General features: G+C 43.2%; 1 protein-coding gene across 1 annotated transcript in view; it reads left to right on the forward strand.

Annotated features, from left to right (window-relative positions):
* Positions 1-13,193, forward strand: part of LOC137534645 (zinc finger protein 585A-like) — a 48,195-nt gene extending 35,002 nt beyond the window's left edge. Inside the window, exon 12 of the mRNA XM_068256251.1 lies at positions 11,783-13,193. Coding sequence (XP_068112352.1) covers positions 11,783-12,645 — 863 coding nt within the window. The 3' untranslated portion in view covers positions 12,646-13,193. The remainder of the gene's footprint in view (positions 1-11,782) is intronic.
* The last annotated feature ends 3,522 nt before the right edge of the window (positions 13,194-16,715 follow it).

The raw sequence follows: 16,715 nt of genomic DNA on the forward strand, positions 1-16,715 counted from the left end.
CACTCAAGAGGGCTGTTGTAACACCACTACTTAAAAAAAATCTCTAGATCTAACTGCGCTTGCCAACTACTGCCCAGTGTCACTTCTCTCATTTGCATTAAAATGACTTCATGCTGAACTAAGCCTGTATTTATCTGCTAATTCCCTGCTTGATCAGTTCCAGTCTGGCTTCGGGCAAACCACTCCACAGAAACAGCCCTTACTAAAGTGGCCAATGATCTTCTCACAGCTAAATCCAAAGGCTATTATTCCATACTCATTCTTCTTCATCTGTCATCAGCATTTGATACTGTCAACCACACTTTACTCCTACAAATCCTTTCATCTATAAGCATAAAGGGCCTCGCATTCTCCTGGATATCTTCCTACCACTCTGGAAGGTCTTTCACAGTTTCTTACTCGGATCAGACCTCCTCTCCACATCCTTTGTCTGTAGGGGTACCTCAAGGCCCTGTCCTCGGTCCTCTCCTCTTTTCCATTTACATGCACATTTTTGGTAACTTAATCAACTAATTTGGCTTTCAATACCACCTATATGCAGATGATACACAACTGCACCTCTCGGCCCCAGACCTTAACTCCCTTCTCACACGGATTCATGACTGTCTGTCCGCTATATCTTCTTCATCTACTCTCGCTTCCTAGATCTTAATATAAATAAAACAAAACTAATCGTGTTTACACCATCTCTGTCCACCTCTTCACCTGATATTGCAATAAATGTTAATAACACCCCTATAACTTCAGTTCCCAAAGCACAGTGCTTATGGGTAATATTTGATTCTTCTCTATCATTTATTCCTCACATTCACTACCTAACCAGCTCCTGTCATCACTGACTCAAAAATATAGCACACATCCGACCTTTTCTCACTCAGGACACAACTAAAATGTTAGTACATGCTCTTATTATATCTCGCTTGGACTATTGTAATATATTGCTTGGTGGACTTCCAACGAACCGACTGGCACCCCTCCAATCTGTACTGAACTCAGCTGCTCTTCTCATTCATTTCTCTGCTCGGTCTTCCTCTGCGGCTCCTCTCTGTCAAGCTCTTCATTGGCTACCAATTAACCAGAAGATCCAGTTTAAACTCTTAAGCCTAACCTACAAAGCTCTCCACAATCTCTCTCCCCTGTACATCTCCTCACTAGTTTCCAGATACCAACCCCTTCTCTGGAATGCCCTCCCACAGCATATCCATCACTTTACCACCTTTGAAATCTTTAAAGGGAACCAGAGAGGATGCAATATACATACCTGGGGCTTCCTCCAGCCCCATACGCACGGATCGCTCCCACGCCGCCGTCCTCCGCTGCCTGGATCCGCCGCCACCGGGTCCCGTCATTGCCGCGAGTCGGCAAGTCGGCCGGTGGACGCGGCCAATTCTCCGGGTGCTCTCCCCATACAGATACGCATGTGGCTGCTAACTGCGCAGCCGCATGCGTACATGTATGGAGGGAGCCCCTGTGATGCGGACAATTGGCCGCGTCCGCCGGAAGTGACGGGCCCGGTACCGGCGGATCCAGGAAGCGGAGGACGGCGGCGTGGGAGCAATTCAGGCTTATGGGGCTGGAAGAAGCCCCAGGTATGTACAAAATCTTTTTCTTTTTTCACTCCCCCCCCCCGTTCCTCTCTGGTTCCCTTTAAACGCTCCCTCAAAACTTACCTTTTCCGACAAGCTTATGCTTTAACTTAGGCCAATCACCCTTCGACCTTCTGTGTAGTTTTACTCCTTACATAAACTAAACATGCACTGCCTGTATGTATACTCTATACTTCCTTACCTCTTGTCTCCCATTCCTTTAGATTGTAAGTTGCAAGGGCAGGGCTCGCTCACCCTTTTGTGCCTTGAAATTTGCTATTCTTTTCATAGTTTGCACTCTGTTATACATTTTATTCACCATGTTACATGATCTGTCATTGTAATCACCAGTTCTGTATTTTGTACCAGTGTCCATGTTTGATGTATATCATTGTCTGTATCATTATGTACGCCTTGTTTGTTCTCCTGCTTTGTACAGCGCCACAGAATATGTTGGCGCTTAATAAATAAATAATAATAATAATTAGCAAGAGCTTTTCAAATCACAAGCACTCAAAAAAGCGCTGCTAGTGGGCCCCAGGTCTAAAGTGAAATTGTCTGATGAGTATACACTGGTTGTATGATGAAGTGGTGTGAGTTGAGGTTATATGGGATGTATGAAAAAGTGATGTGGGATGCCTCTGTGGGTTACATGAAATTCATCTATGATGATTTCAGGTGTGTTGCCTGATCCCCATCCTGGTATAGTCCATGGCCAACAGCATAGATAATTTTCGTTTTATTTTTCATCTGCAAAATGCTTCCTGTATAGGTCACATGACCTCATAAGTGGAGATGGATGAGGATTGGAGTCGCATGACTGAGAGGATATTAAACCTCACCCTGGAGATCATCAACCTGCTGACTGGAGAGGTGAGGAGGATTCTGGGAGGGTCATGTGACCTTACTGTTATTTCTAGTAATAAAATCACAGACCATACTGGAGAGGTGAGGAGGATTCTGGGAGGGTCATGTGACCTTACTGTTATTTCTAGTAATAAATCACAGACCATACTGGAGAGGTGTGGAGGATTCTGGGAAAATACATGGTACAGTAATTGTTGACACTATGATTATAACACAGGATTATGAAGTAGTGAAGAAGACATCTGGTGAGCTGTTGACTCCAAGCAGCCGCCTTCATGGCCCATCCCCTGTTACATGGTTTTCAACTCACTCTCTGTCACCTAAGAACAATGAGAAGAAGGTTCTAGAAAACATCCACAAGATGATTAAGCTACTGACTGGAGAGGTGAGCAATGTGACATGATTGAGCTACTGACAGGAGAGGTGAGCAGTGACTGGAATTATGGGACAATACTTGGTAACAAAAAGGATGTGCCTGGATGGTGACTGTATTATTGTGTGTGTCAGGTTCCTATAAGGTAACAGGATGTCACTGTCTTGCAGGGGTGGCAGTGTCTAGAAGACCACAAACATGCCATGATGGAGCATCAGCTGCCCCTCACATCACCTGGTACGAGGAGGTTTTAATTTCTACTAAAAAAGAGAAAAGTATTGAGGCTGCACCTAGATCCCCCTCACCCCATAATCTAATCAATGTAGTCACTCAGTGTGTGTTTCCTACAGATGGATCCAGTAACAGAAACCCACCAGAGGGATGTACAGGTCCTCTTTGTTCCCAGGATTGTTCAAATGGTGAACACAGTTATGCACACCAGAATAATGTAGGTGGAATCGAAGATATCACCAAAATTCAAATAACTCCATTTTGTATGATCTGAAGAGAAGCTGGGTGGAGCCTATATACTCATTTTCTCTTTTGTGACCTTATTTTAGGGTAAAGATGTGATTAAAATTATAGCTGTACTTAAAGAGGAGGCAGAAGAGACGTATATGAGGGGTGATGAGCCGTATAAGGAGGAGGAAATTTCATCAACGTTTATCAAAGGTCAGTAATAAACAGTAAATACAGAACAGAGTCCTTCTTCAGTCTCTACCAAAATTTTCTCTCAGATCACCAAATAAGAAGATACTTTTATTTCTTACCAATGATAGAGCAGTATGAATGGTGCACCTTGATCTCCCCATGATCTGATAAATGATAGAAAGAATGTATTCAGTCAGTGTCTGTCTTTCCTACAGATGGATCCAGTAACAGAAACCCATCAAAGAGATGTACAGGTCCTCTTTATTCCCAGGATTGTGCACGGGAAGATCACCATGACCAGGTTGGTGGATCTGAGAGTCTAGGATATAAAATGTATTCAACGCTCTGTAAGATAATGTTATTCTGTGTTCTTTTACTTCGCTAGAGTGAAAAATTGTTAAATTTAAATTACGTGCATATATGACATGCATTTTTCCCAGAGTAAAATGCATTATAAATTACTTTTCTTCTAGTTCTGTTGCTTACAGTAGGCAGCACAAATCTGACATGTTTTGGACTAGTTCATCTCCTCATGGGGGATTCTCAGTACCTCCTTTTTCTGTACAAAAAACAACACTCCCTGAAAAGCCTCTCTGCTTATTGTCATGCTATTTTGGCAGCCAGAATGAGCAAATGTATGAGTGCAAAAGCATGAGTGCTTTTCAAAATAAAGAAATCTCTGAGAATCCCCCATGAGGAAATGAACTAGTCCAGAACTTGCAAAACTAGCAAAAAAAAGTAATTTATTGTGCATTTTACTCTGGTAGAAATGTACTTTTATAAGCGCATGTACACATTTAAGTTTAACTTTTTTTGTGATAGTGGTCCTTTGTCTTTTAAATCGCTCAGTTCAGGCTCAATTTCCTAATACACATTCAACACAACATTATTTCAAATTAATTTTACGTAAAAATGTTGCAGTCCTTGCAATATAAAAGAGGGTGCATACTTGCTGCACCAATTCATAGATTCTGGTCTTCTCCTCAGTGACCTCCAACTATTCGCTCACTCCTCCCTCTTAGATGGAAGCTACACCTCCCTACTAAAGACTGGTAGTTGTGATAGGCTATCCGTCTAGAAGGAAGTGTGTCTTCAGCTGACAGAATGAACATGATCCCCTTTGCTCGCCCATGTGATCAACCCGTTTACCGCTGGGTAATGAGTCCAGACTGTCCGTGTGTTACTGGAGTTCACCATGATGGGCCCACGACCTGTCCGGACTCAGCTCAATGACCCAGATAGGCGGCACAGTCCTCTAGATCACAGGAAAATGACGTCATTTGACGTGTTTACCAGGATACCCTCATGTTACGAGGACATCTCAGTTGATGTTTTAATGTTATCCCATTGTTTTCTGTGTTTCTTTATGCAGTCATTTGCACAAGATAGTGTATTTTGTACAGTTTAAAGCGGACCCAGAATAAAAATTAAACTTTGCATTAGTCATTAGAAGATTACATTTTATAGGCAGAAAAGAAACCTTTTTAATGTTAAAAACTGTACACAACTGGCTTACAAATCTTTTCTGACGTCCTGCCCAAACAGACATCTGTGACCTGGTCAGCAGATACACACCTTGCTGCTCACTTTGCTCCTCCAACTACCTCCTAACTACTCCACGCATCAGTAATAGTAATTAGCACTAATACAGTAATAGAAGAGATATAGCTTCTGTTTATAGTTCTAGTCGGATACGGGTAGCACTAATTAAAAACGATCAGGCTCATAACAGAAAGCATTTCAAGCACTTTTATTGAACTGATGAAGCGGGCTGAGACCCATGAAACGTGTTGTCTATTGTGCATGAAAACCTTTCCCATTAATCATTGGTCTGTCCTTTTGGGAAGGTAAGACATTATACTTTTCACCTATATAGTAGCATTAGTTGTTTTCTATCATTAAGGGCACCTCCACTAGTGTTCTTAGCATAGTCTATACCATTTGGGGTTTATAGACACAAGGACCCTGCAGTCCTCACAACTATCCAAGGAAGGCAACCAACCAGCATCTGCTTCAACAGACTTGGAAAACCGAGCAGGGACGGTTATATTCCTGCAGCCTCTGACAGTCATTACAAGTGTTTGCAGCCTACCTTTGTGGGTATATTTCTTAAACGTTTACATACTGTATACCAACTCATCCTACAATATTGCACTATTGGGTTCCTGGTCTCACTTATTATATAGATACTTCGAGGTTATGGGTAACCATAAGGAATTAAAAAAAAAATCTTTAAGGCGAATAACAGCTTTTCCCCCACACAGGCATCAGACTAGGGAGGCAGAAGCAGGTCAGACAGGCTCTCTGGGTTGGTCGGATGATGGTGTACGATACTTCTTCCTGTTCCACACATAAAATAGAGGCAGAGGCAGCACAGACAGGCTCCTTGGGGTGGTTGGATGATGGTGTACAGATACTTCTTCCTCCTGCACACATACTATAGAGGCAGCATAGACGGGCTCCCTGGGGTGGTTGGATGATGGTATACAGATTCTTCTTCCTGTTGAACACATACTATAGAGGCAGCACAGACAGGCTCCGTGGGGTGGTTGGATGATGGTGTACAGATACTTCTTCCTCTTGCACACGTACTATAGAGGCAGAGGCAGCACAGACAGGCTTCCTGGGGTGGTTGGATGATAATGTACAGATAATTCTTCCTCTTGCACACGTACTATAGAAGCAGATGCAACACAAACAGGCTCCTTGTGGTGGTTGGGTGATTGTTCAACAGGAAGAAGTATCTGTACACCATCATCCAACCACCCCAAGGAGTCTGTCTGTGCTGTCTCTGCCTCTATATTATGTATGCAAGAGGAAGAAGCATCTGTACACCATCATCCAACCACCCCAGGAAACCTGTCTGTGCTGCCTCTGCCTCTATAGTACGTGTGCAAGAGGAAGAAGTATCTGTACACTATCATCCAACCACTCCAGGGAGCCTGTCTGTGTTGCCTCTGCCTCTATAGTATGTGTGCAAGAGGAAGAAGTATCTGTACACCATCATCCAACCACCCCAGGGAGCCTGTCTGTGCTGCCTCTATAGTATGTGTTCAACAGGAAGAAGTATCTGTACACCCATACTATAGAGGCAGCACAGACAGGCTCCCTGGGGTGGTTGGATGATGGTATACAGATACTTCTTCCTGTTGAACACATACTATAGAGGCAGCACAGACAGGCTCCCTGGGGTGGTTGGATGATGGTGTACAGATACTTCTTCCTGGTGAACACATACTATAGAGGCAGCACAGACAGGCTCCCTGGGGTGGTTGGATGATGGTGTACAGATACTTCTTCCTGTTGAACACATACTATAGAGGCAGAGGCAACACAGACAGGCTCCATGGGGTGGTTGGTTGATGGTGTACAGATACTTCTTCCTCTTGCACACGTACTATAGAGGCAGAGGCAACACAAACAGGCTCCTTGTGGTGGTTGGGTGATAGTGTACAGATACTTCTTCCTGTTGAACACATACTATAGAGGCAGCACAGACAGGCTCCCTGGGGTGGTTGGATGATGGTGTACAGATACTTCTTCCTGTTGAACACATACTATATAGGCAGAGGCAACACAGAAATGCTCCCTGGGGTGGTTGGATGATAGTGTACAGATACTTCTTCCTCTTGCACACGTACTACAGAGCCCAGTACAACAGGGTGCATAGAGGAAAAAGGCCAAGCATGAGTGGCTTCATTGTACAGGGCATTCATTGACTTTACTTATACATACCCAGTCGGAATGCACTAGTTCAGCGTGTGGTGTGACCAAAAGATGAAGAGAGACCCTGTACTGAAATGGTTGGTGTAAGGAAATACAGTAGATATGGTAGTGGATAGTCCACAGGCTTCCCACTATTGAGGTAAGGTTCTAACTTTATCTTTAAAAAAATGCTACAGAGGTACTTTCAAATAAATAACCTAATACATCTAATATGTTACTTTTTAATTTTGGGGTTTAGAGTGTAAAATTGACCAGTATAACAGCTGATGATGATGAAGAAGAGACTTTGGTGAGGAGTAAGAAGTCTACAGAAGATGGGGAAGTGAGGGTGATAATTAAAGAAGAAGAAGAAGAGGAGACATATGTCAGGGACAACTGGTCATCGACAGAGGAGGGTGACATGATGACTACAATCAAAGAGGAGGAAGAAGAGACGGATATGATGAGTGATCAGCATGCTACGGAGGACGGGGACATGATGATGATAATTAAAGAAGAAGAGGAAGATGGGACGTATGTGTGGAGTGGCCAGTCGTGTGTTGAAGACGTGAGCAGCAAATATATAATTCCTTTCTCAGGTGAAGAAATAATGTAACTGTACCTTTTGTAAAGCTTCATTATAGTCTAGAGTCTAGACTGCAGCATGAGAGACAAACAACATGATACATCACAGGTAAACATCCTATAATAATAATCCTAACATTTGAATAGCGCTTTTCTCCTGTTGGACTCAAAGTGCTCAAGGGCGTGCTTAAGGGGCTCTGCAGTGTTAGGAAGTCTCGCCCCAAGGACTTCTTACTGAATAGATACTGTAGCAAGGATTTGAACACTGGTCTCCCACATCGAAGACAGTGCCCTTAACCAGTACACTATCAAGCCATTGCATGATACATCTGAGGTAAACATTACATGATGCATCACGAAAGAAAACCAGTAGTTTGTGTTTCACGATATGGATAACAAAGAAGAAGTAGCTGCTCTACTAGACAACCCCAAAGCCTGTATAAGCCTAGACAGGTGTGTAGATTAAAGTGAAACAGAGCGGGGGGGGGGGGGGGGGGTGAGTTAGAGACTTACCTAGGTAGATAAAAGCCTCTAGATAATCCAGAGCATTACCATCTACACAACTATAACGTTGCTGTGCACAAATCCTATGAACATATTTAATGAGAGGTTGTCAGATAAGTTCATAAAAACAGGCACATACAATTTTGGAGCAACAAGTTCTAACACGTTTCACACTAGATGCTTACTCATGTGACCACATCTCCATTCCTCTGTATAACATCATAGTACCAACAAATGAGGAGGAGATACTGTACACCATATGAAAGGTCCATCTCCATTCCTCAGTATAACATCATAGTACCAACAAATGAGGAGGAGATACTGTACACCATATGAAAGGTCCATCTCCATTCCTCAGTATAACATCATAGTACCAACAAATGAGGAGGAGATACTGTACACCATATGAAAGGCCCATCTCCATTCCTCAGTGTAACATCATAGTACCAACAAATGAGGGGGAGATACTGTACACCATATGGAAGGCCCATCTCCATTCCTCTGTATAACATCATAGTACCAACAAATGAGGAGGAGATACTGTACACCATATGAAAGGCCCATCTCCATTCCTCAGTGTAACATCATAGTACCAACAAATGAGGAGGAGATACTGTACACCATATGGAAGGCCCATCTCCATTCCTCTGTATAACATCATAGTACCAACAAATGAGGAGGAGATACTGTACACCATATGAAAGGTCCATCTCCATTCCTCAGTATAACATCATAGTACCAACAAATGAGGAGGAGATACTGTACACCATATGAAAGGTCCATCTCCATTCCTCAGTATAACATCATAGTACCAACAAATGAGGAGGAGATACTGTACACCATATGAAAGGCCCATCTCCATTCCTCAGTGTAACATCATAGTACCAACAAATGAGGGGGAGATACTGTACACCATATGGAAGGCCCATCTCCATTCCTCAGTATAACATCATAGTAGCAACAAATGAGGAGGAGATACTGTACACCATATGAAAGGCCCATCTCCATTCCTCAGTATAACATCACAGTACCAACACATGAGGAGGAGATACTGTACACCATATGAAAGGTCCATCTCCATTCCTTAGTATAGCATCATAGCACCAACAAATGAGGAGGAGATACTGTACACCATATGAAAGGTCCATCTCCATTCCTCAGTATAACATCATAGTACCAACACATGAGGAGGAGATACTGTACACCATATGAAAGGTACATCTCCATTCCTCAGTATAACATCATAGTACCAACAAATGAGGAGATACTGTACACCATATGACAGGCCCATCTCCATTCCTCAGTATAACATCATAGCACCAACACATGAGGAGGAGATACTGTACACCATATGAAAGGCCCATCTCCATTCCTCAGTATAACATCATAGTACCAACACATGAGGAGGAGATACTGTACACCATATGAGAGGTCCATCTCCATTCCTCAGTATAACATCATAGCACCAACAAATGAGGAGGAGATACTGTACACCATATGAAAGGCCCATCTCCATTCCTCAGTATAACATCACAGTGCCAACAAATGAGGAGGAGATACTGTACACCATATGAGAGGCCCATCTCCATTCCGCAGTATAACATCATAGTACCAACAAATGAGGAGGAGATACTGTACACCATATGAGAGGTCCATCTCCATTCCTCAGTATAACATCATAGTACCAACACATGAGGAGGAGATACTGTACACCATATGAAAGGCCCATCTCCATTCCTCAGTATAACATCATAGTACCAACAAATGAGGAGGAAATACTGTACACCATATGGAAGGCCCATCTCCATTCCTCAGTATAACATCATAGTACCAACAAATGAGGAGGAGATACTGTACACCATATGAAAGGCCCATCTCCATTCCTCAGTATAACATCATAGCACCAACAAATGAGGAGGAGATACTGTACACCATATGAAAGGCCCATCTCCATTCCTCAGTATAACATCATAGTACCAACAAATGAGGAGGAGATACTGTACACCATATGGAAGGCCCATCTCCATTCCGCAGTATAACATCATAGCACCAACAAATGAGGAGGAGATACTGTACATCATATGAAAGGTCCATCTCCATTCCTCAGTATAACATCATAGTACCAACAAATGAGGAGGATATACTGTACACCATATGAAAGGCCCATCTCCATTCCTCAGTATAACATCATGTTTCCAACAAATGAGGAGGAGATACTGTACACCATATGAAAGGTCCATCTCCATTCCTCAGTATAACATCATAGTACCAACAAATGAGGAGATACTGTACACCATATGAAAGGTCCATCTCTATTCCTCAGTATAACATCATAGTACCAACAAATGAGGAGATACTGTACACCATATGAAAGGTCCATCTCTATTCCTCAGTATAACATCATAGTACCAACAAATGAGGAGATACTGTACTCCATATGAAAGGTCCATCTCTATTCCTCAGTATAACATCATAGTACCAACACATGAGGAGGAGATACTGTACACCATATGAAAGGCCCATCTCCATTCCTCAGTATAACATCATGTTTCCAACAAATGAGGAGGAGATACTGTACACCATATGAAAGGCCCATCTCCATTCCTCAGTATAACATCATAGTACCAACAAATGAGGAGGAGATACTGTACACCATATGAAAGGCCCATCTCCATTCCTCAGTATAACATCATGTTTCCAACAAATGAGGAGGAGATACTGTACACCATATGAAAGGTCTATCTCCATTCCTCAGTATAACATCATAGTACCAACAAATGAGGAGATACTGTACACCATATGAAAGGTCCATCTCTATTCCTCAGTATAACATCATAGTACCAACACATGAGGAGGAGATACTGTACACCATATGAAAGGCCCATCTCCATTCCTCAGTATAACATCATGTTCCCAACAAATGAGGGGATACTGTACACCATATGAAAGGCCCATATCCATTCCTCAGTGAGGAGGCACTGTACTCTATTCTTCAGTATAACATACTGTTCTCAACAAAAGGGTGGAAATAAGTTCATGGTTTGTTGGTTGGAGAATCGACCTTATTTAAATCCTATTTGTATTCTTTTGTTTGTACCTGACTACTTGCCAGAGATGTATGAGCTGTTGGACCAGTATACATGGTTAAAAAGAAATTTTTCTTTTAATAACACTATTATTATTATCCCAACAGATGGACAGGATGTGGGGAACTCCTCGGAGGGACGCCTTATCTCACCTCCAGATTATAATGCAGAAGATAATGGCAACACACAATATTCTCCAGGACTTTGCCATGAAGATAAATCACCAGATGCTTCTGATTTTTTCTGGGAATCTTTTGATATTCCTCATCCTGTTGCTCCGCATCCAGGATCTCAGTGTTTAGACAATTCAGTTGATGTGTTGAACTCTTCTGGTAAATCACAAACTGCTGGGCAAAGAGCTGATAATGCATTTCCATGTTCCGAATGCGATAAATGTTTTTCAAGAGAATCACTGCTTCATCTACATCTCAAGGTTCACACAGGTGAGCGTCCTTTTGCATGTTCAGAGTGTGGGAAAGGGTTCCGTAATAAAGGGGCCCTTCTTATACACCAGAGAAGTCACACTGGTGAGCGTCCTTATACATGTCCAGAGTGTGGAAAAGGTTTCATTCAGAACACGGACCTTCGTAGACATCAAAGAAGTCACTCGGGTGAACGGCCTTTTTCCTGTTCAGAGTGTGGGAAAGCTTTCAGACATAAAGCCCATCTTCTTTCACACCAGAAAAGCCACTCTGGTGAGCGTCCTTATTCATGTTCAGAGTGTGGAAGATGCTTCAGCTATAAAGGACACCTTATTACGCACCAGAGAAGCCATACAGGTGTGCGTCCATTTTCATGTGCAGAGTGTGGGAAATTTTTCATGCAGAAAGCACACCTGATTAGACATCAGAGAGGCCATGCTGGTGAGCAGTCTTTTTCTTGCCCCGAGTGTGGGAAAGGTTTCATTCATAAAGAGAACCTTCTGCAGCACAAGAAAAGGCACACAGGCGAGCTTTCATTTCCATGTTCAGAGTGTGGGAAGAGTTTTTTCAAGAGAGGAGACCTTCTGATTCATCAGAGAAGTCACACTGGAGAGCGCCCTTTTCCTTGTTTAGAGTGTGGGAAATGTTTCATTCACAATGGTGAACTTCGCAGACATCAGAGGGTTCACACAGGCGAGCGGCCTTTTTCATGCTTGGAGTGTGGGAAATGCTTCACTCAGAAGGCCCACCTTCTAACACACCTGCGAATCCACACTGGCGAGCGTCCCTTTTCATGTTCAGAATGTGGTAAACGCTTTTCAGAGAAAGGGCACCTGATGTCACATTGTAAGACGCATGTCCGCTGATATTGGGGATGAACATATGTGAGTTTATTTGTGCCATTAGTAGGAAAATTGTATGACTGAGATGTTGGGGTTATAACATTTTCCTACCCAGAAGCTATAAGTGAGTTCTGGTACACAAGGTCACCTGTTGGCTTATTTTATGCCTTGGGGCCTCCGGTGAAGGGTGTTCCTTGAGACCTTGTGGTCATCCAATTCAAATACTTGCATTGCACGTAGTATAAAATAAATCTTGCAATGACATCCCAGATATCTCATAGTGTCTCTTCTCAAGGGGTACAGCAGAGTACCTAAGCAGCTCAGGGTGACCCAAAACCACTAGGAAAGTATAGGGGACTAAAAGAGCTGAAAAGCCCTTCTACTTAAAAGCAATGCTTAGGTATTTGCTTTAATTCAGCTATAAGTGAACATCACAATGCATCACTACTGAATATGCATATTATGTCTTTATGCCCCTAAAGTAGGGCTGCACGGTTTTTCGGTTTAAAACCAAAACCGCGGTTAGTGACAAGACCATCTAGTAATCGTCATTATCCTCGGTTTTTCCCCCGCTGTCTGTATGCTTGTATCTGGCCCCGCTGTGCGCGGATTGGCCAGAGCAGTGAATATGCAGTAGTGTTAATGAGCGGGGGGCGGCACTCGAGCGAGCAGAGTGGATCCGCCCCCCGCTCATTAACACTAATGCATATTCACTGCTTCTGGCCAATCCGCGCACAGCGGGGCCAGATACAAGCGTACAAAAATCAAGTGTACACAACCAGCTGTCCGCTCTGTACAGCTCCGCCTACCGCTTCCGTCATTCCATCGCTATCCAGCGATTGGTAAAGCTGTGTGTGCCGCTCGCTCGAGTGGACCCGCCCCCCCCCCCATTAACAATAATACATATTCACTGCTTCTGGCGGCTCTGGCCAATCGGCGCACAGCGGTAGGCGGGCCAGACAAGCGTGCAGGGCAGGCAGCGAGCGGGCACTCAGAAAACTGCAGATAGTGACGATAACTATATCATCTTCACGTGAACCTCCCGCTGCCCTCACATGAACCGCCCCCGCTGCCCGGCTCTTAAAAAGGAACTCCAGTGAACACTGCTTACAGGTGATGTAGCTGCTGCATGGTTTTACTGCTGACAAGTGATGTAGCTGCTGCATGGTTTTTGGCAGTTGGAAACAGCTGTAACAGCTATTTCCCACAATGCAGCAAGGTTCACAGACAGGAAACTGCCTGTACTGTACGTACTTTTCTTGTTCTTGTGGGAGGGGTTTCACCACAATATCAGCCATATACAGGATCTTCTCAAAAAATTAGCATATTGTGATAATGTTCATTATTTTCTGTAATGTACTGATAAACATTAGACTTTCATATATTTTAGATTCATATACACACAACTGAAGTAGTTCAAGCCTTTTATTGTTTTAATATTGATGATTTTGGCATACAGCTCATGAAAACCCAAATTTCCTATCTCAAAAAATTAGCATATTTCATCCGACCAATAAAAGAAAAGTGTTTTAAAAACAAAAAAAGTCAACCTTCAAATAATTATGTTCAGTTATGCACTCAATACTTGATCGGGAATCCTTTTGCAGAAATGACTGCTTCAATGCGGCGTGGCATGGAGGCAATCAGCCTGTGGCACTGCTCAGGTGTTATGGAGGCCCAGGATGCTTCGATAACGGCCTTAAGCTCATCCAGAGTGTTGGGTCTTGCGTCTCTCAACTTTCTCTTCACAATATCCCACAGATTCTCTATGGGGTTGAAGTCAGGAGAGTTGGCAGGCCAATTGAGCACAGTAATACCATGGTCAGTAAACCATTTACCAGTGGTTTTGGCACTGTGAGCAGGTGCCAGGTCGTGCTGAAGAATGAAATCTTCATCTCCATAAAGCTTTTCAGCAGATGGAAGCATGAAGTGCTCCAAAATCTCCTGATAGCTAGCTGCATTGACCCTGCCCTTGATAAAACACAGTGGACCAACACCAGCAGCTGACATGGCACCCCAGACCAACACTGACTGTGGGTACTTGACACTGGACTTCAGGCATTTTGGCATTTCCCTCTCCCCAGTCTTCCTCCAGACTCTGGCACCTTGATTTCAGAATGACATGTAAAAGTTGCTTTCATCCGAAAAAAAAGTAGTTTGGACCACTGAGCAACAGTCCAGTGCTGCTTCTCTGTAGCCCAGGTCAGGCGCTTCTGCCACTGTTTCTGGTTCAAAAGTGGGTTCATGCTTCCATCTGCTGAAAAGCTTTATGGAGATGAAGATTTCATTTTTCAGCACGACCTGGCACCTGCTCACAGTGCCAAAACCCCTGGTAAATGGTTTACTGCCCATGGTATTACTGTGCTCAATTGGCCTGCCAACTCTCCTGACCTGAACCCCATAGAGAATCTGTGGGATATTGTGAAGAGAAAGTTGAGAGACGCAAGACCCAACACTCTGGATGAGCTTAAGGCCGGTATCAAAGCATCCTGGGCCTCCATAACACCTGAGCAGTGCCACAGGCTGATTGCCTCCATGCCACGCCGCATTGAAGCAGTCATTTCTGCAAAAGGATTCCTGACCAAGTATTGAGTGCATAACTGAACATAATTATTTGGGTTGACTTTTTTTGTTTTAAAAACACTTTTCTTTTATTGGTCAGATGAAATATGCTAATTTTTTGAGATAGGAATTTTGGGTTTTCATGAGCTGTATGCCAAAATCATCAATATTAAAACAATAAAAGGCTTGAACTACTTCAGTTGTGTGTATCTGAATCTAAAATATATGAACGTCTAATGTTTATCAATACATTACAGAAAATAATGAACTTTATCACAATATGCTCATTTTTTGAGAAGATCCTGTAGAGCCCCCTGATGATCCATTTGTGATGGGGTATCAGCTACTGATTGGGATAAAGTTCAATTCTTGGTCGGAGTTTCTCTTAAAGCAATCGTCCGCCCGCAATATCTGGCTAAACTATACTGGGGGCATAGTGAATTTAGTGCCAAAGTTCGATTTGAAAAAAAATCGTGAAAAAAATCGAAATCGCAATTTTTGAGAGAAAAATCGCAATTTCAATTTTTACCTAAAATCGTGCAGCCCTACCCTAAAGCCAGGCTTACATCCAGCACCGCTGGTGTATAGCAAACCTATAACTTGGAAACACTGTAAAATGTAAAGTTATAGGCTTGCTATGCACCCGAGGTTCTGGACATAAGCCTGGCTTCAGGGGCATAAAGAGATAATTTGCATATTTAGTAGCTGTGCATTGTGGGTAACCAAAGATGACCTCTTAAAGCTAGATTATCGCTATTATCTCCCAAGTGGTTCATCACTACTGCCTCTACCGAACACAGAAATATTTGTTATTTGATGTGGTGACCTTTTAAAGCCCTGGCTCATTCTTAAAGAGACTCAGAGATTACTTAAATGAATGCTCTGATACTTACCCGGGGCTTACTTCCGCCCCATAAACACGTCTAAGTCCCAGGCTCTCCTCCCGCGGTCTGCCGTTCAGCTGCAGTGAGCTCCATTACCAGGCTCAGTCGATGCCAGTCAGGGTCTACTGCGCATGCACAGACCTCCCACGCATGCGCAGTAGACCCGGACTGATGTCACTGAACCTGGTAATGGAGCTCACTGCGGCTGAACGGCAGACTGTGGGAGGACGCGTGGGACTTAAGACATGTTTATGGGGTGGGAAGAAGCCCCGGGTAAGTATCAGAGCATTAGTTTAAGTCATCCCTGAGTCCTTTTAAGTATTATATTTGTATTTTATAAAAGTGGAATTTTAAAATTAAAGGTAAAAAAAAATGTAAAGTAACCACTGCAACAGATCGTAGCTGGCCAGCTTCTTGCTACCTACTAGGGATGGTCAATGAGATGGAAAGCTTTCCGGATCCATGCAAGATTATGCACCCTTTCTATGCAAATGTATGCGGCTAGAAAATCAGTCAAGTCAAAATCCACCAAGGTATACACAATTTGCATAATCCTGTGTCAATTATTTGCATTTCATTGACCATCCCTACTGCCAGCAACCCACAGACTCCTCCCCTCCCTCCTTGGCAGTCAGTTAGTTTATGCAA

This window comes from Hyperolius riggenbachi, chromosome 10 (assembly GCF_040937935.1).
Source record: "Hyperolius riggenbachi isolate aHypRig1 chromosome 10, aHypRig1.pri, whole genome shotgun sequence".
Lineage (NCBI taxonomy): Eukaryota > Metazoa > Chordata > Amphibia > Anura > Hyperoliidae > Hyperolius > Hyperolius riggenbachi.